The 26,816-nt window shown below is 49.9% G+C and overlaps 2 protein-coding genes across 9 annotated transcripts in view; one reads left to right on the top strand and one right to left on the bottom strand.

Moving 5' to 3' along the window:
* MNT (MAX network transcriptional repressor) overlaps nucleotides 1–7,845 on the top strand; it is a 28,542-nt gene extending 20,697 nt beyond the window's left edge. The window contains exons 5-6 of the mRNA XM_059486909.1: nucleotides 4,589–4,781; nucleotides 6,298–7,845. Of these exons, the coding sequence (XP_059342892.1) occupies nucleotides 4,589–4,781; nucleotides 6,298–7,004 (900 nt within the window). The 3' untranslated portion in view covers nucleotides 7,005–7,845. The remainder of the gene's footprint in view (nucleotides 1–4,588; nucleotides 4,782–6,297) is intronic.
* A 6,638-nt stretch (nucleotides 7,846–14,483) lies between these two features.
* The window catches only part of SGSM2 (small G protein signaling modulator 2), a 36,387-nt gene continuing 24,054 nt past the window's right edge, over nucleotides 14,484–26,816 (bottom strand). For 5 of the 8 annotated variants that reach the window (XM_059487136.1, XM_059487138.1, XM_059487140.1 and 2 more), the window contains 12 exons: nucleotides 24,534–24,684; nucleotides 23,917–23,981; nucleotides 23,418–23,563; nucleotides 22,921–23,049; nucleotides 20,257–20,439; nucleotides 19,574–19,933; nucleotides 18,803–18,927; nucleotides 18,302–18,384; nucleotides 17,721–17,830; nucleotides 17,192–17,288; nucleotides 16,234–16,401; nucleotides 14,484–15,929 (listed from right to left, as the gene is read on the bottom strand). In XM_059487136.1, the coding sequence (XP_059343119.1) occupies nucleotides 15,841–15,929; nucleotides 16,234–16,401; nucleotides 17,192–17,288; nucleotides 17,721–17,830; nucleotides 18,302–18,384; nucleotides 18,803–18,927; nucleotides 19,574–19,933; nucleotides 20,257–20,439; nucleotides 22,921–23,049; nucleotides 23,418–23,563; nucleotides 23,917–23,981; nucleotides 24,534–24,684 (1,706 nt within the window). In that variant the 3' untranslated portion in view covers nucleotides 14,484–15,840. Of the gene's footprint in view, nucleotides 15,930–16,233; nucleotides 16,402–17,191; nucleotides 17,289–17,720; nucleotides 17,831–18,301; nucleotides 18,385–18,802; nucleotides 18,928–19,573; nucleotides 19,934–20,256; nucleotides 20,440–22,920; nucleotides 23,050–23,417; nucleotides 23,564–23,916; nucleotides 23,982–24,533; nucleotides 24,685–26,816 lie in introns of those variants that run through there. The other 3 variants (XM_059487139.1, XR_009419851.1, XR_009419850.1) reach the window with 3 other exon arrangements.

Raw genomic sequence — 26,816 nt, 5'->3', positions numbered from 1 at the left:
CTGACCAACTGGTCTGGTCTGTGCTGGAGGTCCTGCAGGTCAGTGGTAACTGAGGACCCCCCTGGCTCAGCATGTCCCTTTCTCTGGCACCAGCTGTGATCCCCAGAGCAGAGAGTTAAAGATTATCTGGCTCAAAATTGCAAATCACTCTCCTGATTGCTTATTGATGAGGTATTTTCAATCAGCAAATGTTACAGAAGAAAAGAGCTGAAATATGCTTTGGAAAACTCATAACTGAAAGTGTGTTTTTAAACGGCTAATAAAATGTTTATGAGGGGAGCTGTGTAATAAGGCCTTTTAAACCTCTCCAATGCCAGCCACAGGGCCAGCAGCATTCCTGAGGCAGGTGCAGGGAAGGCGTTGGGGCATTATTTCTGTCTTGACAGGAGAATGAGCAATTTAATTACAGACGGCTATAAAATGGAAAATTCTTTGCAGTGACAAATGACTGTTGCTATACAAGGAGAGCAGGAGTTGGTGTATGGTTTGTTTACCAAATGATGACAGGGAGATGCACACAAGGACCAAAGAGTGGCTGCAAACCAGCCAGGATAGTGGGCACAGAGTGGGGAAGAGTTCTCCTGGAATTGTGTCAGGCCTTTGCTGTCACTGCAGTCGGCTGGTCTTGCTTCAGTAATCCAGGTGCATAAAGGCTGCCAAGGAGCTGACAGGTACAGGAGGAGAATCAGATGCTCTGGGGGGGCCAAAGCAAACCCACATGTGGATTTTAATTTGGTTGCTGGTGTTTAAATAAAAGGTGAAGGGACTCCCCACTGCCCTTGTGTCCTTGTCTCAGCTTCCACCTGCCCACGGAGCAGCCCCTGCTGTGCCCGTGCAGGGCTGCCTGCCAGGGGAGGGGCAGGCCCTACTCAGCTTCAGCTCAGCAGCACTGAGTGTTCAGAGAGGAACATCATCTGCTTTCACCAGAGCCAGCTGCTGATTGGCAAAACTTCCTAAGCATCAAAAGCCATAGATGGATTCACAAGAGTATGAGGAAATCCGTTATTTCTTCCTGGGGTAGCTCAGCTTCCCCCTTGGCATGGCCAGGGCCTACTCTTTTCAGTGATGATCATGTGGAATTTTTTTAAGTGTGAAAAATAAAAGAGTTCTAAAGTCGTAGCTTCTGTAGGTACCTCACACTGCAGTGTAATAGTTGCCTGGGCAACCAGGATTCCCAATTGCTTAACAGGAAAAAAAGAAATGCTGCAATGATGGAGGTGCAGACGTAAGAAGGAGGGTCTGTGCTGGAGCCTGGTGCTTGCAAAGAGCAGTCTGGGATGGGGTGGCCTCAGTGAGAGCCACCCCCAGCTTTGGGCTGCCCTCTGCAAACAGAACAGAGCTCGAGGGCCATGCCTGGCCTTCCTGGGACCAGCCCAGCCTGGCCTCTCCCTGAGGAAGTGGGAAAACAGAAATGCAGGTAACTTCAGTGATTTTTCTGCTGTGGAGAAACAGGATCAGTATTTCATCAGCCAGGTTAAGTGTGTGTCCTTCAGGATCTTGGCAGGCACCTTAACTGCCATCCCAAGTGCCAGCCCCAGATGTGACCCCTTGCCATGGTCCTTCCCAGTGGCTGTGGAGGTGGGTCAGGTGGCAGCTCCTGCCCTGCAGCTGACCCAGGCCTCTCCCTTACTGAAATTTCAAAGGAAAGGTGGTTAGGCATTTGTATGAATTTATTTTATCAAATTTAATTCTCAATTACTGTGTTGTTTGTAGTTTTAGGATCCCCTCTGCCCTTCTCAGTGCTACCATTACATTCCTGTTCTGTTGGAAAATTGCAAAGGCTTGGGTTTGGGGGAAAGTGTCTGTGTGGCTATATGTTATTTTAAAGCGTCTGGTTTTGTATTGCATGGGATCCATGGTGATAGTGCTGACAGAAACTCCTGTTTTAGAAAAACATCCAGGGGATCAGTGTGAGTCTCTAAAGGTTTTGATGTGCCGGGGCAGGTCAGTGACCGCAGTCCCAATGACTCAGGGTTGGCTGTCACTGTGGACTTTCTGTTGACTGACGGGAAATCCTGGCACCTGGTGTGGGCAGGATGATTTGCAGAAAATAATCTGCCAGGAGGCGGGTGCCAGGAGCTGTGTGTGCCTGCAGGGAGAGCCATGGAGGCACAGGGGTCCCTGCCCCTGTCCCTGCACGGGTGCTCCTTCCTGCTCTTGCTCCCCGGCTCAGCTCGCAGTGCAGGGCACACTCCCTGCAGAGCCCGGGAGGGACTGCACCCGTGTGTACCTGCAGAGAGTGGGCAGTGCTGGGAGGGGAGCTCAGAGGACAGGGAAGAGGGCTCCAGTTAATCCCACCCAGTTCATTATGAGGCCAGAGAAGCTCAGCCTGGAGATGTGTCTTTACCCAGTGAGCTCTGGTGAATTGCATCCTAGAATAGCTTTTGAAATATTGCGGGTTTCTCCAATATTGCCCATGTGCTGCTCCAGCCTCCCCAGCAGCTCTCCTTGGAGAGCACCCGGCCGTGCCGGAGTCCTGGGAGGAGATGCAGGCCCAGCACGGGGCTGCTGGGAGCTGGCACCCAGTCAGGAGCTGGCACGGAGGGAGGCAGAGCCCACAGGGCTGGGCTTGGAGCAGTGCCATGTCCCAATGCCTGTGGAGTGCCTGCAGAGTGACACAGTGAACTCCCTGGCTCTCTTGTCCTCGTGCTTGCTAAGGGTTTGCCTGCCTGCCTTCCCAGTAATTAAAAGTTTGTAACTAATTACCAGCGGCCCTGCTCATCATTTGCAGTAGTGCCTTTCCCGGTGCTGGGAGTCTCCTCTGGCAGCAGGGAGCGAAGCCAGATCTGTTTGAATATGCGTGTGCTGTGCCCGCTGCGGCGCGAGGCGGCTGCGGGGATTTCTGCCTGCTCCTCTCCCGTCCTCTCGTGCCCTGCGTGGAGATGCTGCAGAGAGGGACTGGGCTCATGTTTGCACAGCAGGTTTAGCCTCAGCCTTTCTTCCCTTGCCTCTTTCCCCCCTTTGAGGGGAAGACATTCAGACAAGTTGCATGCAAGTCTTGCGTGTTTAAACCTGATCTGGGAGCGTGCACCTTCCTCATCACCTTCCCCTCCATCACTCCCTGTCTCACCCACACCCCTTTGCTAGGCAATCAGAGCACACACAGCACATGACTTTTCTGGGTCAGGCAAAATGCTTTGGCTGCACTCGACAGGAAACAGACTTTAAAACTAGCCTGTGGATTTGGGCCTCGGCCACATGGGAATCTCTGGGCTACAGGTCGGAGCTGGTGCAGAGCCAGGATTCCAGGAGTCCCCATCCTTCCTTTCTGGCTGTCCCCACAGCTACTTCCCTGCAGTGGGCTGCTGGGCTTGCCCAGGACATGGTGTTGGTCTCTCTGCTGCCTGTTTGGCTTGAAAAGCAGCAGGAGAGAAAGAACTGCCCCCTTTGCCTGAAAACCCTCTGTTTCGAGGAGCTTTTAGCTGCTCTGGAGGGAGAGGAGCTGTCTCCATTGACACACCTGCAGTGGTTGTGCCCTGCTAACACACATTGTTTGGCTCTTTTAAAAATACTTCCTTTATTGCTGTTACTGGGACAAAGGTAGCTGGCAGGAGCTGCCCTAATCTGCGTTACCTTAGGCTGCATTAAAGGCTGGCTGAACAGGCTTTAAGGTCCTTCCCAGCAAACCTGTGAGCTACAACACCAGCAGAACGATTGAAAGGCATGAGGTCAGGCTCTGGTTGTACTCATCCTGGAGAACCTGAGAGAGAAATAGGGAGATGTGTTAAGAAGACCATGAGCCTGGTCCTCTGCCAGGTGTGGGGTTTTCTTTTGAGCTCAGTGCTTGCCAGCAGTGAGGGAACACAAGCATCCATGTGGGCTCTGTGTGGCTGGTATTTTCAGAAGTGTGTGTGGGATTTAAATTCCCAGTGTTGAAACTTAACTTCAGAAAATGGAGAGTCTGTATGTGGTTTTACAGATTTCACCTAATTTTGTCTCCTGCATATAGTAAGTGTGGCCCTGGGCTGAGGGATCAGGTCTCTGACTGTGCAGTGCTACACTGATTTAAAAACTCATAGAACAGGCCTTGGAATGGTTGGTCCCCCCGGGGAGTGTGGTTTGTATTTCCCAGCAGTAGTGCTGGGCAGTGTGGGACATTTCTCTGTATTGTGCTGACTGATGCAGCATCTCCCCTGACATTACCAATGGATGTGGTGATTCCCAGCACCAAGGGGGCATTAGCAGGAGAGGACAACAAACACCTTTCCTTCCTGTTTGACCTCAGGATTTCCCTATGATGCAGGGGCTTGTTGGTTCTACCATCCACCATCTCCTCTAGGTCAGGAGCTCTTGCTCAAAAGCTCATCAGTACTTAGGCTTTTTCTTTCCTTCTAAGCATTTCTGTTTTGGGGCCTTACCAGTTTTCCCTCAGAGAGCAGATGTTCAACTAGAGCAATGCTTTATGTGCCAGCTCTTGTCCTTCCCTTTCTGCCCGCATTTGGCAGGTGTAAATATACCTGAGCACATTTTACACCACCATAAGTGGCAGTATAAGATAATGAGCTGTGGACATGGGAGTGACCAGATTAGTGTAGGTTATTCTTGTCTTTGTTCTCATTATATTTCTCTTTCTTTTCTTTGATTTCAGACTTTAAAGAGGAAGGAAAAAGAATACGAACACGAGATGGAGCGGCTGGCGAGGGAGAAGATCGCTACGCAGCAGCGGCTGGCAGAACTGAAGAACGAGCTGAGCCAGTGGATGGATGTCTTGGAGATTGACAGAATTATTCGACAGACAGTTCAGCCAGAGGATGACCAGGCATCTACCTCGACAGCATCAGGTACCCACAATTGTTCTCTTTTTTCCGTAATTATCTTGGAATGTCATTGACACAGTTACATGGAGTGGTGGGGATCTTCATTTAGCAGCGTCAGGGTTTCTTTGCATTCAGAATAAAGTAAGAGGTTTTGGAGTTTTTGTAATGATTGATGTTGCTAACAACACACGGCTGCTCATGTGAAGTAAACTGAAACTTGTGTATGAGTGTCAGGTAGATATAATGTGCAGGTTTGCTCATCTGACCTGATTGTGGAGATAAATCCCTGCTTTCCAAACTTAGCTCTTTTCTTGCACATTTCTGCAGCCCTGTTCATTAGAAGTGGGCATCCTGGTGTATTTGTGTGGATGTGGGAGGGTGTTCAGGACATACAGAAGAAGGATTTGGTACAGGGAGGATCACCAGAGCATTTGGACAACTTGATGAGCCTTCACATTGCGTGAGGAGGATTCACAGTGAAGATGAAATGACCCCAATGGATATCTGACATGCAGTTCCAGTGAGAAGTTTGTGTGAGATAGGAGAATGCATGCTTCTCTCCACGCCAGGGATCTGCAGCAGGAAGAGTAGGCAGTCTGTGGATGTAGAGCTTTCCAGAGACACGGAGGCTGTAGCAGTGCAAAAGCATTTACAGCAGTTCCTTCAAGTCAGCATTTGCTCTTGGCATGCCAGGCAGATGATATGGCAGGTTCTGGGAAGGGAAGACCAGAATTTGTTCAGGCTCATCACCTCTGATGGTAGGAGCAGCTCCAGGTGTAGTCTGATGGAAGTTGGGAGTCCCAGTGCTTTGTCCTTACAAGTGCCAGCTGTTCCCTCTGCAGTGGCCTCTGCTGAAAGTGACCACATCAAGCTGCTGCTTCCCAGAGCTTGGGAAGGGGAAGTGGCTTCCAGGTGTTCCTGCTGCTTCTGTGTCTCCTGAGATTTTTATTCTTTGCTGCATGGCTGGCACTAGAACAGGCAGTGTAGGGTGCCAGGCTTGTCTTCCTGATCTCAGGACGAGTATGTTCCTGTTTTATGCTTCCTTAGTTCTTGGACTAGACAAGAGTCCATTTTCCAGAACCAGATGAGAGACTTGCTGCCATGTTTCTTCATGGCAATTTCCTTCCTGCTCTGGGAGCAGAAGGATAATGCCAATCATTGGAACAACTGGCCAGGAAAGGAAACCCTGTTCCTCCTCCCAGGAGCCCACTTCAGCCCAGACAGCTCAGCCAGGTGCTTTCTGTCAGCCTCTGCTCATGGTGCTCCCCTTGCCTGCCCAGACAGACCTCTCAGCCTTTTGGGAGCACCCTGCTCTAGCTGGGTTTTTGAGCTCTCACACTTGCCTGGTCCTTGGCCCACAGGCAGTGAGGAGTGGGCTGTGTCATGCCATACCATATCGTGCCATTGTGCCACCAGCCTGTAGCTCAGGGACACCTCCTGCACGTCCTTTCTGCTGATGCTGCCTGCTAGGGAAGCTCGTTGGTCCAGTTCATGCTCTGCGTGCGTTGTTATGGGAGTTTCGTCCTTTCTTGTTTTCCAGAGGGTGAAGACAACATGGATGAAGATATGGAGGATGACAGGCCAGTGAACTCGTTACCAAAACTCACCCAGCGCCAGCACCCGGAGCTGCTGAAAGCCGTCCCCCCCAGTGCTGCTCCCCCCCTGCCCGCGGTCCTGCCCCCGCACGTGTCCATCCAGCAGAAGCCCCACGCCCAGCCCTCCCTGCAGCCGCAGGCACTGGTCCCGCCGCAGGCCATCGTCCCCGCACAGACTCACATCGTGGCGGCCTCGACCGTGCAATCGACTGTTATCGCCCACACGGCCACCACCCACGCCTCGGTCATCCAGACTGTCAACCACGTCATTCAGGGGCCACAGACCAAGCACATTGCTCACATTGCACCTTCCACATCCAGCCCCGTGCAACTCACCACTGCTGCTCAGCCCATCGGCCACATCACTGTGCACCCGGCCACCATCAACCACATGGCCCACCTGGGCCCGCAGCTGCCCATCTACCCCCAGCCCGTGGCCGTCAGCCAGCCCGTGGTGAGCCACATCGCTCACACCATCTCGCACCAGCAAGTGAACGGCACGGCGGGCCTGGGCCAGCCGGCCGTGATGGCCAAGCCGGCCATGGGAACCCAGGTCGTGCATCACCCGCAGCTGGTGGGCCAGACGGTCCTAAACCCCGTGACTATGGTGACCATGCCGTCGTTCCCGGTGAGCACGCTGAAGCTGGCCTAGAGGGGACGCTCCACGGCGAGGTCTTGTTGGAACCTTTCCTAAGGAAACTCCGTACATTCCAACCACGCCCGGCCCGCGGGAGGAGGCGCGGAATGCCCGGGGCAGCGGGGCCGGGCTGTGCGGGTGCCCGGGCTGTCCCTGGTGCCCGGGCTGTCCTGGTGCTCAGCATGCCCCTGTGCCCGGGCTGTATGGATGCCCAGGCAGTCCCGGTGCCCGGCCTGCCCCCGTGCCCGGGCTGTCCCCGCACCCAGCCTGCCACCGGGACGGGGCCGCGCCGCGCTCGGGCCGCGCCACCGAGAGACTTCAAAGACAGTTGTTCATGGTGATTTTTTTTCCTTTTATGTGTAATGAGTGAACTATGGATATGATGTTCTTAAGACTTTAATTTCGCCCTCTTATGTGTTGCTTCTTTGTAGAATAAAAATTGCTGATCTCTTTATTGAGACATTGCGTAGAATGGGAAAAAAAAATCATAGAAGTCTATATTTATATATATGTGTGTATGTGTGTGTATATATATATGTATATACATATATATATAAATATAACATTTGAAGGCCTTTTGTAAGGTTGATTATTTTGCAGGATTATGAGACAAAATTCATTTTTGGAGGAAGAAGCCAGAGTGTCCTCTCTAAACAAGAAACTATAAGATAGATGGTTTGGTGGACCAGAGTACAGTGACAAAAAACCCCCAACAACAAACCACGAGTCAAACCATTTTAAAGGTATCTCCCATCAATATATTACATTTCAAAAACCATCTAAAATCACTGTGACTTGTTATGGCATTTTAAGGAAATTCTCTGTCCTGTCTAATAAAAGGAAAAAGAATACACAACCAGACTTGATTTGTTGCCATTTTATAAATGACATGATTTTATAGCTATGTCAAAAAAAATACAGGTTTTTATTATTTTAATGGTTGACAATGCTTTGTTTGCCTGTTTTTGGAGGAATTTGTATTTTGTCTGGCTTGGTTTGTTGATGCAATAATTGGTTTTGCAGATCTCTGTGCATGGCATGGCCCTGGTCAGGGTCCCTCCTGTCGGTCCAAGCTCCCCCCAGGTTTCTTGGGTTTGTTGTTTGGCAGAGGCACACGCTTTGTGCTGGCAGCTTGCAGGGCGTTGCTGTGGCCTGGTGAATGGAACCTGGGACAAGAAGACATAGAGAAATGAGGTAGATTTGCTGCATGGTTTAATGTTTGTTAATTTGTTCTGTCCTGACCACGCTTTGGTGTGGGAGCCGGTGGGTTTGGAAAGGGATAAAAGGGGATGTGGTTCCCTTCCAGAGCGCAGGCAGTTCAAGCAGCTTTGCTCCCTTTGACAAGGAAGCAGTCTCTCCTTATGCAGGATAAGGCTTTGCTGCAGGAGATCAGTGTGAGCTCGTGTCTGACCGTGAGATGTGCACCAAAGAACCCTCATCCCTCAGGACCCTCCCATTCCCCCTTCCCGGGATTGGGGCAGACCTGTCTGAGGTCAGTGGCAAATCCCAGAGACCAGGAGAGGAGGAATGATGTTTGGCCCTGCTGGTATCTGCCAGCCTGCCCGGGAGGCTGCTTAGGGTGTGTTGTGCTGCTCTCTGGATGTTCTGGTCCTTGCACAGTGTGTGCAGCTGCTGCTGTGAATCATCTCCATTCTGTCTTCCTCTCTTTTTAAAACAAATATTCCACAGTCCTTATTGCAGGCGAAATGCTGCTGTAGCCAGCAGCCCCTCTCCTAGGACAGGATGGGAGGGTGGTCCCACACCTGCCCAGGAGCTTTGGGAGAGGAGGAGGGGGTGGCTGAGCACCTCACAGTGCTGTGTCCTGTGTGGGGCCGGGGTCTCCTGCAGGAAAACAGCGTCCATACTCTGCCCTAAAGACCTGTTGGCTCTAGCAGGACTTCAGCCTGTTGGGGACTGGTGTGAGCAGTGTCAGGGATGTAATTGAGAGCATCTGCCTGTTCCATACTATCCCCAGATAAAACTGGTCTGGAGGCAGAAGTGACTGCAGAGGTCAGGGGTGATTGTGCCTTCTGAGCAGGTGTCACTGGGAATTCTGTGAAGTCTGTTCATAAAGCCCCAGTTACCACTTGTTTTATTTTTCTTTCATGCATTCTTAAGTTCAGGAAAGTCTTGGCTGTGCTTGCCAGCACAGCTCCTGCAGAATGGACAAACCTCGAAGGATTTCTTTTCATAGAACCCATTTAAGCAGATCATTTGTTCTCATTGCAGTGCATCATTAACACTGGGGAATTCCCAGAATTGCCAGGACTGTGTTGTCCTCTGTCCCTGCAGGTGCTTTCCCAAGGAGGCCATTGTGTGCCAGTATTTGAGAGACAGGGCTGGGTATGGCTCAGTTTCTCCTCATCAGAAACTCCTCAACGCTGAGCATGTGCAACAGGGTCACTCCCTTCTCAGGAGGGAGTGTGGCTTTGCCCTCTGCAGCAGTGTCAGGAGGGGGAGGACATGTTCTTCTGCCTTTTTTTTACTGTTCCAACTCACAAAAGGACAAATTCTCTTCATGGAAGGAGAAGGAGCCAGGTTGAGAATGTGCTCAGTGCAGGAGTGTTGGCTGAGCCCCAGGGAGATGAGCTTGCTGCTGGGTTACTGAATGGCCTGTGCTGTCTGGACAGGGGTGCTGCTGACCTCATCCTCTACTCCCTTATGGTTTAGAGCAAAGAGTGCCCCTGCCTTGCCCAGTCCTGTGTCTTGGCCAGTTTTTCTTTCCCCTTGGAATTGTGCCATGGAGTCTGTTTGTCTGATCCCCTTCATGGGTGTTGGCCTCCCATTAGGAACATCCCCCTTGGCCTGCCCAGGAGCTGCTCCAGATGTTGCGTGTACCCCTGTTTTCAGCTGCCTTTTTCAGGGCTACCAGAAACATTCTTTGGGATTTTTCTTTTAGTTTTTTAAGTCAGCAAACTTCTCTCTCTTCTGTGGGAAGAAAGCAGCCACAGCCCTTCCTTTTCCACCTCTGTTATTCCTGCTCAGAAACTTTGGATTTACACTGATGCTCTTAGAAATCCCGTTCGGTACTGTATGACAAGGGGCACTTTAGGAATGTCTCTCCTCCTTTGATATATGTTTTCCCTATGGAGAAAGCTATATATAAATATATATGTACACTTGGGGATTCATAAGATCTAATTTGTCCCCCCAAAAACCAATAAATATATGAAGTTTACAAGAAATCTTTTTTGTTGTTGAATAATATTAGTTATTGGTGACCATGCCACAGAAACAATAGAAAATGGGGTTTCTGCATAGTAGTTTGAGAGGGTTTTCTGTGCTGTCACACCTGGCTCGGAGCCCTGTTGGTCAGTGGAGCTGGTTCTGCCAAGGGCAGGTGCCCTTGCAGCCCACACGCTCCATGTCCTGCTGCCAACAGCCAAGTGGTGCTCAGGAGCTGGAGCTGTGCTTGGAGCTCAGGCAGCACGGCCAGGGGTGTTGGCAGCTGGGCACTGTGTGGGCACAGAGCCCCGGGATGGCCTCGGGGCACCTCGTGCTGGGCAGTGCCAGCTCACCCGCCAGGGAGGGGCAGGCAGAGGGCACAGAGCCCAAACTGCTGCTTTGAAATGATCCTCAAAAGAGCTCTTAACGCTGACACTTTAGATACAGGAATGTATTCCTGGCCTCACCAGTAAAAATTTGCCAGATCTGTGTAGTTTATCTTAGGAAGGGAAGTGATCTGATTTCCCGTGTTCTCTGCAGTTGTTTGCGTGGGATCTGAGAGGCAGCGGGTCGTGTGTCCCTGGGGGCAGCTGGGGACCCTCGTGTGTCCCTGGGGACCCACATTTCACATGGGGAAATAAGGGCTGGAGCCAAGCTGCTGCCGTTGGGGTTTTTCTGCATGTGTGTGTGTGTGTATGTCCATCTGTCTGTCCGTGCTGGGGCCGAGTGTTGGGTGTCCAGGCCAGAAGGGCTCCAGTGTCACCACTGGGCCCCTGGCCACTGGCACGGCTGGGTTTTGGTTTCTTGAGCAGAGCTGGACAGAGGGGACGGCCTGTGCAGAGGCCTCTGCTCTCGAGGTGCCCACAGCATGTCCAGAGTGTTCATCATCCCACTGAGCCGGCTGCTGCTGCTGCTGTTGGGCTCCTTGTCTTTTTTTTTCTTTGTTTTATTTCAAAGTGGCCTTCTGTAACAAAAGAAACAAAAAAAATGCCTTTGGGTGGTTTAGGTGGAGGTGAGGTGTCGCTGCTGTGTCGGTGTCGGTGTGGTTGTCTGTGCACGCCTGGTAGATTCCTGTAGACATGCAATGCAAGGCTTATTGTGTCTGGTTTTTGTATGTAGCCTGTGTCTCTTTGGACTGGTTTGCATCCTGAGGGCGTTTTTTGCATTTAAAGAACAAAAGTGAGAACTGTTCCGGTTGGGTGGGTACAAGGGGCTCTGGGGACCTCCCGTGTGCCAGGGGTTGGGGGGAAGGTGCCTTCTGCCCCTTGTGATGATGTGGTCAGTGCTTGTTTGGCCCCTTTGCTCTCTGGGATGGGTATCCAGTGTCCCCACTGTGTCTGTGGGGTGAGCAGCCTTGGCCAGATGAACCAGGTGACCTCTGCTTACCTGAGCAGGACTTAGGCTCAGCCTGTCTGGGTATTTAGGCACTTGCTTAATTAGCTTAGTTAGATACATGGCTGCTGCAGAGGGCTCCTGGAGCTGGTGTGGAGGTGGGCAGCTCTGAGCACTCACAGGTGAGGCTCCTCTGAGACTTGGCGTGTTTTTTTCTGAGCAGTTGTTCATTCCAGTCTTATTTTGATTCTAAAAGCTATGGGGGTGAGGAGAGGAAAACCCTTGTACTTATGGCCTGTTTTCCGTCCCTTGTTATCATTTGGGACAGATTAAAATGGATTATAACACTGTCTTTAGGTTATTTCCTCCCTGAGTGAAACATCAGTTGTTAGAAGCAGATATTTAGTGTTAAGGAAAATAGGCTGTGGGTAGAATCAGTCACGGCTTCTTTCTGTCCCTGTTATACAGAACTTGATAATCCAAACTTGAACTATAAAAATACCAGCCCGAGCCCAGCACTGGATGGTGCAGGCTTGGCAGAGGTTGTGTTTGGCTGTTCCCAGGCTGGCTCACTCCTTGCCTGAGGCTGCTGATCAGTGAAGGAAGGCCCCATGGCCTCTGTCCCTGCACTGTTAGGGCAGGGACAGGGCTGTTCTCTGCTGGGATTTGGTGGGAATGGGCCGTGGGATGTCGTGGTGCTCCTCATCAGGACGGCATGGCTGGTTCTGCTCTGGCTCTGGATGAGGCCCATTGATTCACCCATTCCTTGTGCTGTGAATAGGAATTTGAGTGTGAGGGAGCAGAAGTCAGCACCAGGGAAGTGCCGCAGAGTCCCAGCCTGTCTCTGAGGCTGTCCCTGGCAGGCAGGCAGGCAGGCAGGCCCTCCCCAGGCTGTGCTGCTGCGGCAGAGCCCTGTGTGATGCCTTATGGAAACGCCTTAACAGCCTGAGCCAGGAGGGTGTGGGGCTTGGCAGAGCCAGGTCAGGGACTGACTGCGCCCACCCAACCATTTATTGGCTTCTGCTCAGGCCCCAGCCTGGCCATCGCTGGGTGAGGAGCCGTGGTGGGAGCGGGGACCCCCCTCCTGCCTAAAGCATTTATTTATTTATTTTGTTTCGCTGTGCTCCCCGCGTTAGGAATGTGTCACTGGAGCTGCTGACTGAGCCCAGTCGCTGCCATCGCTGGCCCGGAGCCCCCGTCCCTCCCTGCACCTCACAGGAGCCCCCGTGTCGCTCACCTGGGCAGGTGCAGTCTGTGTTTACAGTGAGGACGTGTCACTGTGTTACCAATTTACTGAAATACTGAATATTGACAAACTAGACTGTAAAGATTTTTATGTGTTTGGATACATCTGCTATGTGAAAAAGCAACTAATTTTGTACATATTGTATTTTTACTATTCAGCTGTACAATACTGGCTCTTCATGCTCCAGAATTTAGGTATCCAACATGAATGATATCCATGTAATAAGCACTTGCCTGAAATAAATATAAAACTGAAATAAACATGCACTGAAATCGGAAACAGGTTTCTGCATTTGCTTCCCTGTGCTTTGCATGCAGATCCCTCACTTTGTTTGTGACTTCCCAGTTGAAGAGCAAAGCCTTCCCTCCCTCCGGATCCGCGGGGCTGGAGCTCACCCAGAGCAGGCACGGAGCTGCCCGAGGATCCAGCAGTGCTCTGCAGGGGAAAGCAAAGCCTTTGCAGCTTCAGCAGTCTGTGAGCTCAGGCAGTGGCGCCGTGTCCTGTGCCCTGTGTTGTGCCCTTCTCCTGCTGAGGAGCCCATGCCAGCCCTGCTGCAGGGTAGAGGGGCCCCAGCAGCCCCAGCAAGGCCCAGCAGAGCAGCCTCATGCCCGGGACCCTCCTGCTGGACCCTCCTGGGCAGCCCCACAGGGTGTCTGTCCCTCCTGTGCCCTGGGCTGGGCCAGCAGGGATGGGCTGAGCAGTGTGGCCGCACCTGCCCCACCTGGAACTCTCTCTCTCCTGCAGGTGCTGAAGCTGCAGCCCCAGGGCCTCCCCCTCCCTTGTCTCCAGCGCTGGATGTGACCGACGCGGATCCTGCACTGGGCAAGTCAAACCCCAGGGTGGTCTTGGGGCAGGGCTGGGGCTGGGGGGAGCACCAGGGTCTGAAGAACTGCATTAAAAATTACTGAGGCTGTGCAAAGGACGTGGTGGGGACGTGTGGGAAGGACAGAGGGACAAGAGCCAGTTGTGGTGCTCATGTGCCCTGCCCACCCCAGTCTCACCTTGTAGACAGGTGAACACAGAGGACACCAGGACATTGGAAGTTTATTTAGGCCAACATGTCCTTGGACGCACTTCATAAAGGCCTGATCCTTGTTGATAGGGATAAATACCTGATTAGCAGCTGGAACAAGCAGCGTCTGAAGGAGAGCTGCACCCACCCCAGCACACAGAGGCCTTTGTTGGGCCTTTCTGTGGTGGAATGGGGAAATTATCTGTGACTCCCCAGGGACTCATCTCCAGGCAGACCTATTTAGCCTGAAAACCTGGAACACTGCTGCAAAAACTGCCAGTAGCAGCCAGGTGAGACTGAGGAGGGACCATCCCTGCTGCAGAGGACATAGCCAGAGGAGCTTAAGGGGTTTGAACAAGGGCTGGGAGTGATGGAGGCGGATCTCTCCTGGAAGTCCAGCAGCTCAGCTGGATTCAATGCAGCTGCAGCAAATCAGGCCTAAAATTTCAGGATGAAACTCTTACTTTTTAACACTTGTGATAAGCTTATTTCTGTTCCTGGGCTGGGCTGGCTCAGGCTCAGCCAGTGGCTACATGAAAACCGCCCTTAAAGTAATTTAAGCGACCTCAGGAGTCTACTTAATGGTGACCTATTTATTGCCTTGAGCACTACAGCCCGTGCAGCTCATCACAGAAACATTAATTACATCTTGCCCTATCCTCCCAGACAACCTCATCCCTGTTCTGTGGCTGGAATCACCTCGGGGGAAGAGAAATCGCTCCCAAAGAGCTCCATGGGATGCCTTGATGATAAGTATTTATTCATAAGTTACATTTAAACATAAATAATTGAGCAATAAAGAGAATAGTCTGCTCTCAACAAAAATAAATAATACACAACATTGATAAAATCCAATCAGACAGAATGTTCTAACAAATACAGCAAAGTTCACAGATTGGGTTTGTGTGAAACAGCTGTACAGAACATTCCCAACATACCAAAGGAAAATAGTGCAGTATTATCTGTACATCCATCACTCCCTGGGCTCTGGGAGTTGGAGGTTTTTCTCACTCTCCTCATTCTTTTAAAAAATACTTTTCCAGTTTTCAAGTGGACAGACACACAGGGCTGGGCAGGGGCTGGGGCACAGAGAGGGCTCCACACCCTGCAGGGGCTGCAGCAGCAACCCGGAGCCCCCAGGAATTCCAGCTCCTTCACCTGTCAGGGGCTGGCGGGAGCAGAGCCTGGTCTGTGTCTGCAGGAGCCCTGACAGCTCTGCAGGGCAGGGAGGAGGAGGAGGAGTGTGCACGGAGGGACCTGGGCAGGCTGGGCACTGCCATCTGCTCTCCATAGCATGGGAATCCAGGGCCCTGCACAGCCCAGGGAGCAGGGGCCTGTCTGGGGGCTGAACCCGCTCACCTGAGCAGCACAGGGCAGGGCCTGGCAGCTGGGAGCGGCCACAGGGTCAGTTTGCAAAGCAGAACAAAGGCAGGTCTGTGTGGGCCATGAAGAATGAGCAGCGAGAGCCAGTCAGCCAAGGCCAGACTGGTGTTTTAGCTCATGAGCTCGTCACTGCTCCCATCAACTGTGGCATTTAGGTTAAGGCCATTCTCCCAGCCAGAAACCTTATCGGCTTTAATCACTGCTAAACACAAACCCAAATGTTTTAGCAACAGGAGCTCAGACACATTCTCTTCCATGTTCAAGGCAAGGACAGTGAGGCCAGGACCGTGCTCCTTCAAGGACCCCATCCAGTGCTTGCAACAGTGGGCCCAGCCTTGCCTCCATAGCAGCTTCTGGCAGAGCACACAAGGTGCATCCAAGCTTTACAGGTGCAGTAAGTCAAAACAGAAATGTTGCAGTTTGTCAAATCCCCCCTTTCAACATCGCAAAGATGTAGGCAGATGTCTTCTAGAGAGGGAAATAGAGAATGCAAAAAGATTTTGTCTAGAAATACAAAGTCAGTGTAACAAGGACTATCAAACACCAACCTCATCTGGTGAAGGGAAAGTTTGGGTTTTAAAAGTCTGTTACTATGTCCTCACTATTTATTACGTTACATGGAAGATGCAATTAAAACACCATTTGGAGTTACAGTGCAAGGAATGCTCCATCCAGTGGCTCACAGCGCGTCCCCAGGCACAGCCTGTCGGTGGTCACTTGTTCTCAATCAGTGTCTGCACTTTGTAGACAAGGTTTCTGGCTATCCTCAGGATCTCTGCAGCATCGTGGTGCTCGGCCATTTCTAAGAAACACAGACAAACATCTTAACTCCCAGCACCACCTTCCTGCCCTGGCACTGATATGCATGTAGCATTAGCAATAATTAATTACTGTAACAAGCAGCAATCCCAGAACATTCCAGAGGGTTGGTTTTAGAGGAGAATTAAAGACAGAAGAAGTGGATTAATCCCTTGTGCTGCAGGACCTGGCATTGAGACTCAGAGCTTAAAATGATCATGGGTTTGTCACAACAAGAACTGCACCAGACAGTCTCGGGAAGGGAGAAGGAGCAAAGTCTCATTACTATTTATCAAAACGGCTCTTACCATTAAAAAACTTGATAATATCAGTGAAGTCCATGTTGTTATCACGGATAATCTCTCGATAAACTTCCACAAGTGCTAAGGCAATGAAAAGGACAAAATGTTCTGAAGAGATGTGCTTTGCTGCCCAAATAACTTCCCACACTGTAAATACATCCTCGTACAACAATTCTGAATGGGAATAAACATTACAAGAGCATCTGATTATTCAACTGACCATGTCCCTCCTCTCTCACCAATGTCTACAGGCCTCACCCAGACATGAACAGCCCCTGGAGACTCCTCCTTTCCCTCTCCCCCTCTCTCCTTCAGCCAGCTCCTGTCCCTTGTGCACGTAGGGCACAGAGCTGGCCTAAAGAACAATTACCACAATTAGCGTGGAGGGTGGTGCAGAGCCCAGCCCAGGAAGGAACCCGAACCACGGGGACCATGTGGGAGCAGCACAGGAGGCCTGGCTGCTCTGCAGGGCTCCGTGACAGGCTGCAGGTGTGCCCAGGTGTGCCTGGCTTTGCAGTGGGCCTGTCAGCCCCAACACTCTGTGGAGTGTGCTTGTGCAAGGATCCTGGGACCAGGGCTGCTCCCACACCAGACAAGGCCCGTCACCCCAAGCACAGCAGCTCCTGAGCTATTGCTGAGCTGCTCCTTGTCACCACAAGGATGAGACAGGAGGTATCAAAGCTCACAGACAAGTGGGATCACCTTTTTGAGCAAACAGGCATTTGAACTGGGCAGGAACTTGGCTTCAATCACATCATCAGGAATTTGCAACTCCCCTTTCTAAACCTGGACTTGTTCCAGTTTGTTCTAGTGCTGTTTCATCTCAGAGCTGCATTACCTTTCCTGGCTACAAACTCTCCAGTGATCCCAGCTGCCCCTCACCATCCTGACAGACACTCACACCAGAACACAGAGCTGCTACAGTTCTACACAACCCTAAACGACAGGCACAGAACATTATTACCTCTTTTAAAGTCAAGCAGGAACCAGCGATAGCAGAAGTAAAAATGAGTGTAATCTCCATTCTGGTGCATCAATTCAAAAAGCTCTGAGTCCAGAATCTAGAATGGAAAACATCAGCTGTCAGGATGTGGTCTGAAAGCAGCCAAGGTCAGAGGTGCTCCTCATCCCATGGCCAGAGCAGCTGCTGAGCACAGGAACAGCCCTTTGCTGTGTGTGCCAGTGCTGGGACTGGGGGCCCTGGCTCAGTGCTGAGCTGAGGAGTCACAGCTCATCTTCGCCATGACTTTAAAGGGCCAAGGAACAAGGTGAAGATCCTGCTGATTTCCAACAAGTGGCAAATGTCCATCTCCACCTCCACCCCTGCTCTCGGGCTGTAACTCCACAAATGCACTCACAACTCCTCCTCCCCAGCTCTGAGGTCACACCTGAGCCCCACTCCTTGGAGCTCTTGCCCTTCACTGTGGCATCAGGTGAGTGCTGAGCCTCTGGCACAGCCTTGTTTCCTTCAGATGCCCTCAGACCAGACTCACCTGGATGAGGGACCGCATGTTGGCAAAGTGTGTGTCCATAGCACCTCCATTGGGGAAGTTCTGGCTCATCCTCTTCATCAAGTGGCTGAAGCAGCTGTAGGCCAGCTGATCTGCAGGGACAAGGCAGACACTCAGTGCTGGCAATTGTGGCACTTCTTGAACCAAAACAACAGAACTGCAGGGCTTGGGAAAAACAGGGTCTTCCCCTTTGCTGTTCTCTGAATCTCAGGATTTAGATGAAAGAGAGGTTGGTTCCTGACTCTGGACCATTTTTACTAGTTATGTTTCAAAGATTCCAGCCTGCAGTTGACTTTTCAGCATCAGCAATTCCCAGAACACAGTAATTTTACTAACTTTGGTAAAATTTAATCTGGAAGTCAGTGAGTGACAGGGCAGCCCCGAGACACTAATGTTGGCCATTTCAACAGCCACGGGTGGAGAAAACACAAATCAGGAGTTGTAGGTTTGATTTTGCTGGTGACCCAGCCCTGGCTAATGCAGACAACTCCTTCTGAAACAGCATTTCTAAGGAAAGGCCTCACTAAGGATACCAGCATGTCCCAAAGGAAAACCCTTCCTACCATTGTCAAGAATAACCATCAAAGGAGCCAGGAGGTCACACATGCCTTGGACATAACCAACTTCTAGGTGCTCCCAGACATAGCTGTGGAAAGAAGAAATCCTTGTATTGAAGGCTGGTTCCATATGTGAGATCAAATCCTAAACAGCTGCTGCAGGTGTGAGTCTCAGAACCTTCTGACTCTTCCCAGAGTATTCACAGCCCTTTACTCTTTGCTGCCTGGATAAAGTAGCCCTCTGAGCATGGAGGTATCATCTTGATCAGGAGAAACACAGACCTCGGAGTACATTCAGACAACAGTTCTCTAAAGTAGGGTCTGTCACTTGAGAAATCTTCTCAAACCTGCATTCCAAACTTGGACCCATACTCTAACCTGACATCCTTCTGGCAAGTCGTTTTAAAGTCATTAGTGAGAATTCTTATTGACTGTTATTTGCATATTATTACAGTTTATAGATTAGCTTATGGATTGTGACAGAAGTTGTGTTTACAAGCTCATTACCTGCACATGACATTTCGGAGCTTCTCCAGGTTCTCAGCAGTAAAATACCAATAATTCCGGTCACATCTCTGGACATCTTTATCAATTCTGTGCAAATTTAAGGCAACAGTGTCCAATAACTCTATCTAGAACAGAGAAGTTTTAGTTAGATCTGCCAAGTTTACAGTATTCCCAGGACTCTGTGCAAATTTGCTCTGAGAATCACCAAACCAGAAACAGTACAATTATACTCTGAGCAGATGAGGACATCGAAATACTCAATTACTGTCAAAAATGCCAGGTAAAACACATTTGTTTTCACTGGGAAATGTGCCAAACCTGTCTTATTTCCAAATGGCTATTTCCAGCTAAATAACTTCAGCAGAGAGAAGCAAAAACTATGCTGCTGGGTGACAGCAAGAGTAACAGAGGTGGTGGCATCTTGAATCTAGATTTAGGCTGTGGTTCAGATGGAGGTTTTAGCTTGATTTAAATAACATTAGAATCTTACAAGCAGTACATTGTCCACACCCCCAGGCACTGGAAAGTTCTAACTGCTACAGATGTACCACACTGATTGTCTTGTCCTCCTACTTAAAAAAACACCCAAATATTTCCACTCTAGCTCAAAATCCAGATGAAAAGATTTGGATGGAAAAATCCTCAGTTCTCATCCCACCCGGTGTAGTTCTAGTTTGGGACTCTCTCTCAGTAAATCCCATCAGAAAAGTACCATTGTTTGCTCAAGAGCAATGCTGTGCAGAGAGATGAAGGTGCTTCACCGTGACCTACTGTGTAGGATGCGGCACAGACCGAGGCGACGTCCAGCAGGTAGTGCTGGGAGCCGAGCTGGGAGCCCGGCTGCTCCTCTGGGACGGAGTCCTGCGGCTGCAGCAGCCCCGGCCGGGCCCTGTGCCCCGCCCGGGCCCCCTCGGCGCTGCCCTCCTCCTCGGGCCCGTCCTCGAAGGAGCCGCCCTGGCCGTCGTCGATGCTGGACAGGGCGCCCGAGGCCACCGAGTAGTTGCGGGACGAGGGCAGCCCCGAGTCGGGCGAGTCGAACTCGGCGGCCGCGGGCGGCGCCGTCAGCGTGGGCTCCTCCTGCCCCCTGGGCTCCTGCTCCACTGGGTCCGTTTCATCCACAGAAATGAACACCTGCAAAACCAGACACGCACCTCAACAGCAGCCGTCGTTTGCTCCGTGCTGGCTCCGACTAAAGGAGCTACAAGGAGGAGATCTGCAGAGCTGCTCCTCTGCTGAGAGGAGATCTGCCCTCCTAGGTGAACCTTAGAGCCCCTTAGGCACGTCCTGCTTAGCAACAGCTCTAGACTATCCAAAATTCAGACCTGCTCCTCACTCTAACGTGGGCACACCACAGCTCCAGTCTCTGCCCAGGATTCAGGAGCTGTTCTGACCTCCACCTCTGCAAACGCTGAGCACTGCCCACCCCAGAGGGTGAGTGGGCAGGCAGTACCTACATCGTTGCTGATGGTGGAGTCCCTGTGGATGAGCCGCTGGACGTGGCTGTCAATGCTGCTGCCCGATGAGAACTTGGCCAGCGTGGCTGAGTGCGACTCCTTCTCCCGCTGCTTCACTATGACCTCGCAGGCCTTCCACTCAGCCATCACCTTCTGGTACCTCAGAGCAATGTCTGCGTCCACCTGCAGACAGACACACGTCCTGAGACACCGCCCCCCTTGCCAGAAGGCACTGACACCAGGAGGAAACAGGAGGGGCAGCTCTAAGGCAGCTGCGGGGTCTCAGCCTGAAAGCCCAAAGGGTGCTGAGGCCCTCCTGCTGCAGCAGCACGTCCCTGTGACTGGAGAGGAGTACTCAGGTGTTGGGCATTAATAACACTGTAGGCACCAGAAAGGGTCTGTATAAGCAGGTGTATACACTATCAACAGCACTGAGCTACTGTGACAGTGACCCAGGACAAAACAGAAGATGTCATGTGAAACCTCACACAGATGCAGTCTATGGAGAAAGCACTGCCTCCACCTGCATCATCCCTAATTCTATCACACCTCCTTCCAACTCCTCTGGTCCACCTCTAACGTAGCCCTTGTGAAGAATTCCAGGTCACAGGTTCATAGACACCAGCCCGTACAGTCAGACCCCAGGAGAAACTGTGGATCCCAGCTCCCACAGCCCCGTCCTGTGGCTGCACTTGCATGGCCAAATCCATCCACACTGGGCACCACAGGAATAAACCAGGTCTTTGTCATTGCTGGCTTTCTCTTTTGAAAGACTGCCACAGAAACCCCCTTGAGCTGTTAAGGGACATGTAGCAATTTTACTGCTCTGTCACTTGTCAGGAGCTGAAGAGAAAGCAGAATTGTGAGCTGGCTGAGCTGCTACCCAAGTGTTGCTGCTGAGAGCTGCAGGCTCTTTGTCACTTGAGGTAGCTGTCGAGTCATAAATCATAAAATACAGCAGTTGGTGGAGGGCTGGAGGACAGCCACATCTGGGAGTGCAAAAATACCATCAGAAGACAAAGATGATAAATCACCTGCAATGACTTCAGTTTAGGACACAATAAGTTTTCTGTACGTGCAGGTGTTGTGACTTTTCATGTCTCTCATTTAACAGACTCCTACATTCAGTGTAAACTAGGTCTCCAACAACCCATTCCTTTGAGGAGACAGCTATCTCTCATGTTTACTACTGGTGTTGAGTAGCTCCTTACAATTCCAAGTAAGTTTGGAGTACCCCTGGGTTAGTAGGGTACAAACTCAGGGAGAAAAATCTTCTGTAGGAGCCTGTGTTCTGCAGATCAGATATTTTCTGTCTTGTAACATCTCTGTATGAAATTACTGTAATTCCTATCATACAGACTCCAGTATTTATCTCTTCTTGCCAAATCTCTTATGTTCTAGCTGTACAAATGCACGAGCCTATGGAGATGGGGCTAGCATCCATGAGAGATGGCTTCACATCTCCCACTCAAAACTAAACATCTGGGTCCTCTTGTTCATTTCTAGACATACCTTTTATTTCTACACATGGATCATAAATCTGATAGTTCATATACTTGTGGAGATCAGAGACAGCAAAATGCAGTCTATGCAAGAAACCTCCAATATCCTTGCCTTTCTTGAAAATCTGAGATTAAAAAAAGAATGGAGCAGTGCTCAGTAGAACATTCCTGATGTACACACTACAGCCAGAAAATCTATAATAAACATCTACTAAGATGACTGGATTCAGGGGGGACAGTCTGGACTGTGACCCGGTTTGAACAGTGAAGGGCTCTGTTTCTCCATCTCTGAACTGATGGAGAACTGATTATTGTGAGTAAAACAACTCAAATTGCCAGAGCAATGTTGGTTTAGTTTAGGTTTAGCCCCCTTCGTAAGACACAGATTTGTCCATGGCAAGGCTCGAGGTCAGGCTGTCCTGCTCTGCAGGTGCTCACAGGGATATAAATGACCCCTTGGCATGTAAAGTAATTGGGAGTTAGCAAATACCAAATGTTTTGATATATAAACCCCTCCTTATCAATTTAATCCAGAACAGAATCAGCTACTGCATGAGTGCTACCTCCCTGGTAATAACACTAACTGAAAAGCAGATTAATGTGTTAATTATATTCCAGGCCAAACCTCATTACTGTTCCATCCAGTTCAGCCAATCTTTGGGTGATGTCACAAAAGCAATGTTTTACCACCACACAGTAACTCCAGAGGGTCCATCTGGCTGTTCCCAGCTCCAGAAAAGGCCCATGCATGCAGATGCAGCACCATGGAGAAAAGGTAGTTATTTCAAGGAGCAGTCTGAAGTATAATTCAGCTAACACACCATATAAAACAGGGGTGAGTAAAATTCCCATCCAAATGTCAATGTCTCCCCATTGTATAAGTGACAAATTTGTGCACACAGGGTGTGCTCAGGGCACGTGCATGCCACAGACAGAGCTGAATGCAGGTTCCCTGACTTCAAGAAAGAGAGAACTCTCATTTAGTGGCATTCAGACATTAAAACACAGTATGAAAACCCTTCTGCTAGCATGTGCTACTAATGTTTTCAGTGGTGTTTTTCCCTTGGGAATATCACACACTAATAAAGACCAACAGTTGCTATTCAGAAAACAAAACCTACTCTGCAAATGGAACTCAGATTGCACAGAAGCTATGGCTTACCTGGTCCATCTCCTTCTTGGCCATGCCAAATTTGTAGTGACCTAACAAGAATGGCCACACTTCCTTCCGAATCTCATGCTGGACCCCACCATAATAGACTCTTCTTAGTAATTCCAGTTCCTTGTAGTTCTACAGTGGCCAGGAGAAAGAGGTGTTGAAGGCAATACATAGTATTTAACCCAGGTACACTCAGATACACTTCACACTGAGTACAGAGACAGTGAAATACATGCAGGACACTAAATAAATGCTGCAGCTTGAGCCTTTAGGACCTTAGCTGAAATCCAGCCTAATACAGGCTGTCATGCCTTCCATAAAAATAATCTAAATTTGAATAGATGAGTTGCTTTGATAATAATTTATATCTTTGGCATCATCAGAGAAGCAAAGAAGAGACTGTAAGAACTGACTCTCTCACGAGTTGAGAAGTGACCCTGGGGTCGAACACCTCCAGTATTTCGTGGGGCCCGTGCATGCACACTGGGGATGTCACTGACCTTCCTGTCCTTCTGGTACTTGCTCCAGAGCTCCTTGGTGAGGCCGGCGGCGGCGCAGGCGGGGCGGTCGGGGGGCACGATGCTGTGGTTCACCAGCGCCGACAGGTGCGTGCGCACCGTGGACAGGTGCCGGCAGTGCGCCAGCCCTGGGGACACGAGGGACAGCTCAGCCAGGGGCACCCAGGGACTGCCCTGAGCTCCTCTGCACCTGCCACAGTGAGCGGGTACAGCAGAGCCAGAGGCTGAACGGATCGACACACAGCAGCAACATCCACGTCGTGCGTTACGCTGCTGTGTAAAACCGTGTTCTGTCCTCACTGGGCATCATTCCTCACACTGCCAGCAGCAAAACCCACAAATACTGAAACCCTGCCACTGCAGCTACATCCACCCTACCGCCCTGAATTTAGGGTCACACTGCTTTCTAAGCCAAACATCCCGTGTTGTTTAGATAAACATATGGATACCACATGGGCCAGATATAAGAAGCTGCACTTACATCCATAAAAGGCTCTGGAAATGATCTGCCTCTTCATGCTTTCACACAACATCTTTAGGGGAGTTCTGTGGAGAGGCACCAACAGGATAAGAGCGGGTGGTGAAGACAGAGAGCATAAAGAATTCCATGCTGATCCCTGAGTCCTACACAGAGCAATTTTTTCTCTGCACCAAGATTTATTTAGTTAAAGGACACAGTAATAACAAACTCCACTTATTAAAGCATATCCCCCCACAACGTTTTGGCCCCAGAGAGATTTCCCCCTGGCACACATAGCCACAATTGCTGCAGGTGCACTGTAGAGGTCTGTGTCAAATGAAACTGTTGCCCTTCATTCAGTTGTGAATGACTTGTTAAAGATAACATTCCCAGAGCTGAAGTATTTTACACTAGACAGAAGAACTAGATGAAATTTTTCTATCAAAATGTGACTTGAGCACAGTTTAATAGGTTAGTCCTAATAAACTAAATTTCTTGCTGCCTAACTTCATCTTTTTATATTAGAAACTACTTGAAAATTGTTACCCTTGTCTTGAGTGCTGCAACCACTCAAGCGTTCCTGCTTTTACCCGTGGCGTGCACACAGTGCCCAGGTGAGCTCTGCACAGCCTGCTCACCTGTCGTGGATGCAGGTGCAGCAGCTGGGAATGTCGTAGGGAGAGCTGCCCATGGAACAGGAGATACAGGAGGAGCCCTGGCTGCAGTGCTCCAGCTGCCACGACAGCAGGTTTGCCCCAAAGCCTTGCATCTCTATCATCTCACTGGTGTCTGTGGAAAAACCAGACAGGACACAAGGACATCAGCCTCTTCCATTCTCTCCCTCTCCTCCTTCTGTGCATCCTGATGGTTCATGCTTCACTCCTCAACAGGCTCTGAGCCTCGGTTCCAGAAACAGGAGAGCAGCATCCTCAGAATCACTGCTCTGCACCTGCAGCATGCTGTGCAGGGTCCCTTCACCATTTGCCCCTCTCTTGCCCATGCACATCCCAGTTCACCTTTCAAGAGAATAGAGAAAAGGGTGCTGCAGTAACAACTAAACTGGTTCTTGTGTAATATTATGGAACTCTTATTTATGGCCAGAAGAGATAGTCTAGCCCAACCTCCTATTTAATTCAGGTCTCAGAATTTCATTTTGCAGTTCCTGGAATCAGCCATAAAACTGCTGGTCCAGCCAGAGTGAAAGCTGGAGCATGAAAGAAATTAAGGCAGACTGAGTCAGTTACTTTCAGAAGATGCTTCTTTCCCCTCAGAACCAGGTTCTAAAACACAGCACAGAAGGACAGTTCCAGTCCTGCCAATATCCACACTATATTTATAAAAGGATACTCTCTACAGGAGTATGTGATCCAACTGTACAATGCAGCTTCCTGAGTTATCCCTGCTCTACCAAATCTATTTGCTTTTTTAACCAGCTTCAGAAAGGCAACTCAGAAAATCAGCAGCTCCCTTCAGAGAGCTTGGCTTCAGCTCTTCAGCCTTCCCAGCTGGCATTTGAACTTGTGGGGTTTTTGGTTTATAATAAATAACTGGCCTTTCAGCTCACCCATGATTAAAATTAAGGCAAATACAATAATGTATGTCATAAAGTATGCCACTAAATTAACATTTACAAGCAAAATCCAGTCCCCTGGGCCGTGCTTTTAAGACAGATATTTGTTGAGTGGTGGGGAGGGGCAATTCCAAATCATCTCATGCATTTTAAATCAAGATAGCACAAAGCATTTTAGGAGTGCCTATTAGAAAGTGGGCAGAGGTGAGGGAGGAGTGGAGTCAACCCATTTGTTAACAGAAAAAGCACAGGCTCATGCGGAAGCAGTCATGTGTGTTTTATTTCACAAAACAAAGTGTGATGCAAAAATGCTCTTCACCTTAATTCTTCAGGAAGGAGCTGAACGACCCAGTCTTTATTGCAGCTTCTTATTGGGTTCAAATAAAAACCACTGGATAAACATTTTTAGATCATTAGTTTTTGCCTCTCCTCTGTAGACAGGAAAATTGGGTTTTTAATTTCTAATTTTTTATTCTGTTTATTAGAGAAACAAGGAAAGAACCCCACAGAACCTAAAGATTCAGATGAAAGGTACCTGAATTAGTGAAGAATTAGAGTGAACAGCATCTTTTATTTAATTGTAGTGGTGTTATCTGTAAATTCAGCTACATGCAAAAGTCGAGCATGTTGCAAAATGTCAAAGCAGATGGCTGGCAAACCTGCTACAACAGTGTTGTCATTATGGGATGGGGCTGCTGGAGAGACAGCAGCCCAGACAGGCACATCCCTCACTCTACCATCCCCTTCAAGATTAAATAGCCAAAAGCAGACACCTGACAGCCATTCTAGTGGGATAACTTACATGTTCTATCAACTGACTAAAAACTAAGTTGTGTTCCTTATGGTTAATGTGTATGTGGCAGTTAAATGTCTTCCTTCCCATTTTTGCCCATATCCAGGCACAATCAGTTGGGACACACTGAACTTCCTAAAACAGAGTCTTTTTTCAAGGGCAACACTATTTTTGGAACTTCTTTCCATCCATGTCTTCCAAGAACTCTTTATTAACTTGGGCTGGGCTTTATCAATTTCCAGGGGCTGCTCCCTTGGGATAAGTGTGTGGGCAGCCTAGAAGAATTGAGGCTCTCCTTGAACACCTGTTCATACCCTGTCTAACCCAGAACTTTAGCACTGTTTGGCATCCGGTAGTTTAGCACAGAGCTAAACTACCGGATGCCAAATGCACACACATCTTGAGAATACCAACTTAAATAATATGAAGAAACAGATGACAAATTTGTGGAGGGGTGGTGGAGCTCACAGCTGGTCCTCTGAAGCCCACCTAGCCTATGGTGGAAGTGGAATGCATGCACTGAGCCCTGACAGGCACTGCATCTCCACACAGCCTTCT

Source organism: Ammospiza nelsoni, chromosome 21 (assembly GCF_027579445.1).
Source record: "Ammospiza nelsoni isolate bAmmNel1 chromosome 21, bAmmNel1.pri, whole genome shotgun sequence".
NCBI classification, from domain to species: domain Eukaryota; kingdom Metazoa; phylum Chordata; class Aves; order Passeriformes; family Passerellidae; genus Ammospiza; species Ammospiza nelsoni.
Note: the sequence above shows the minus strand (reverse complement) of the source record. Positions and strands in the feature narration are given on the sequence as shown.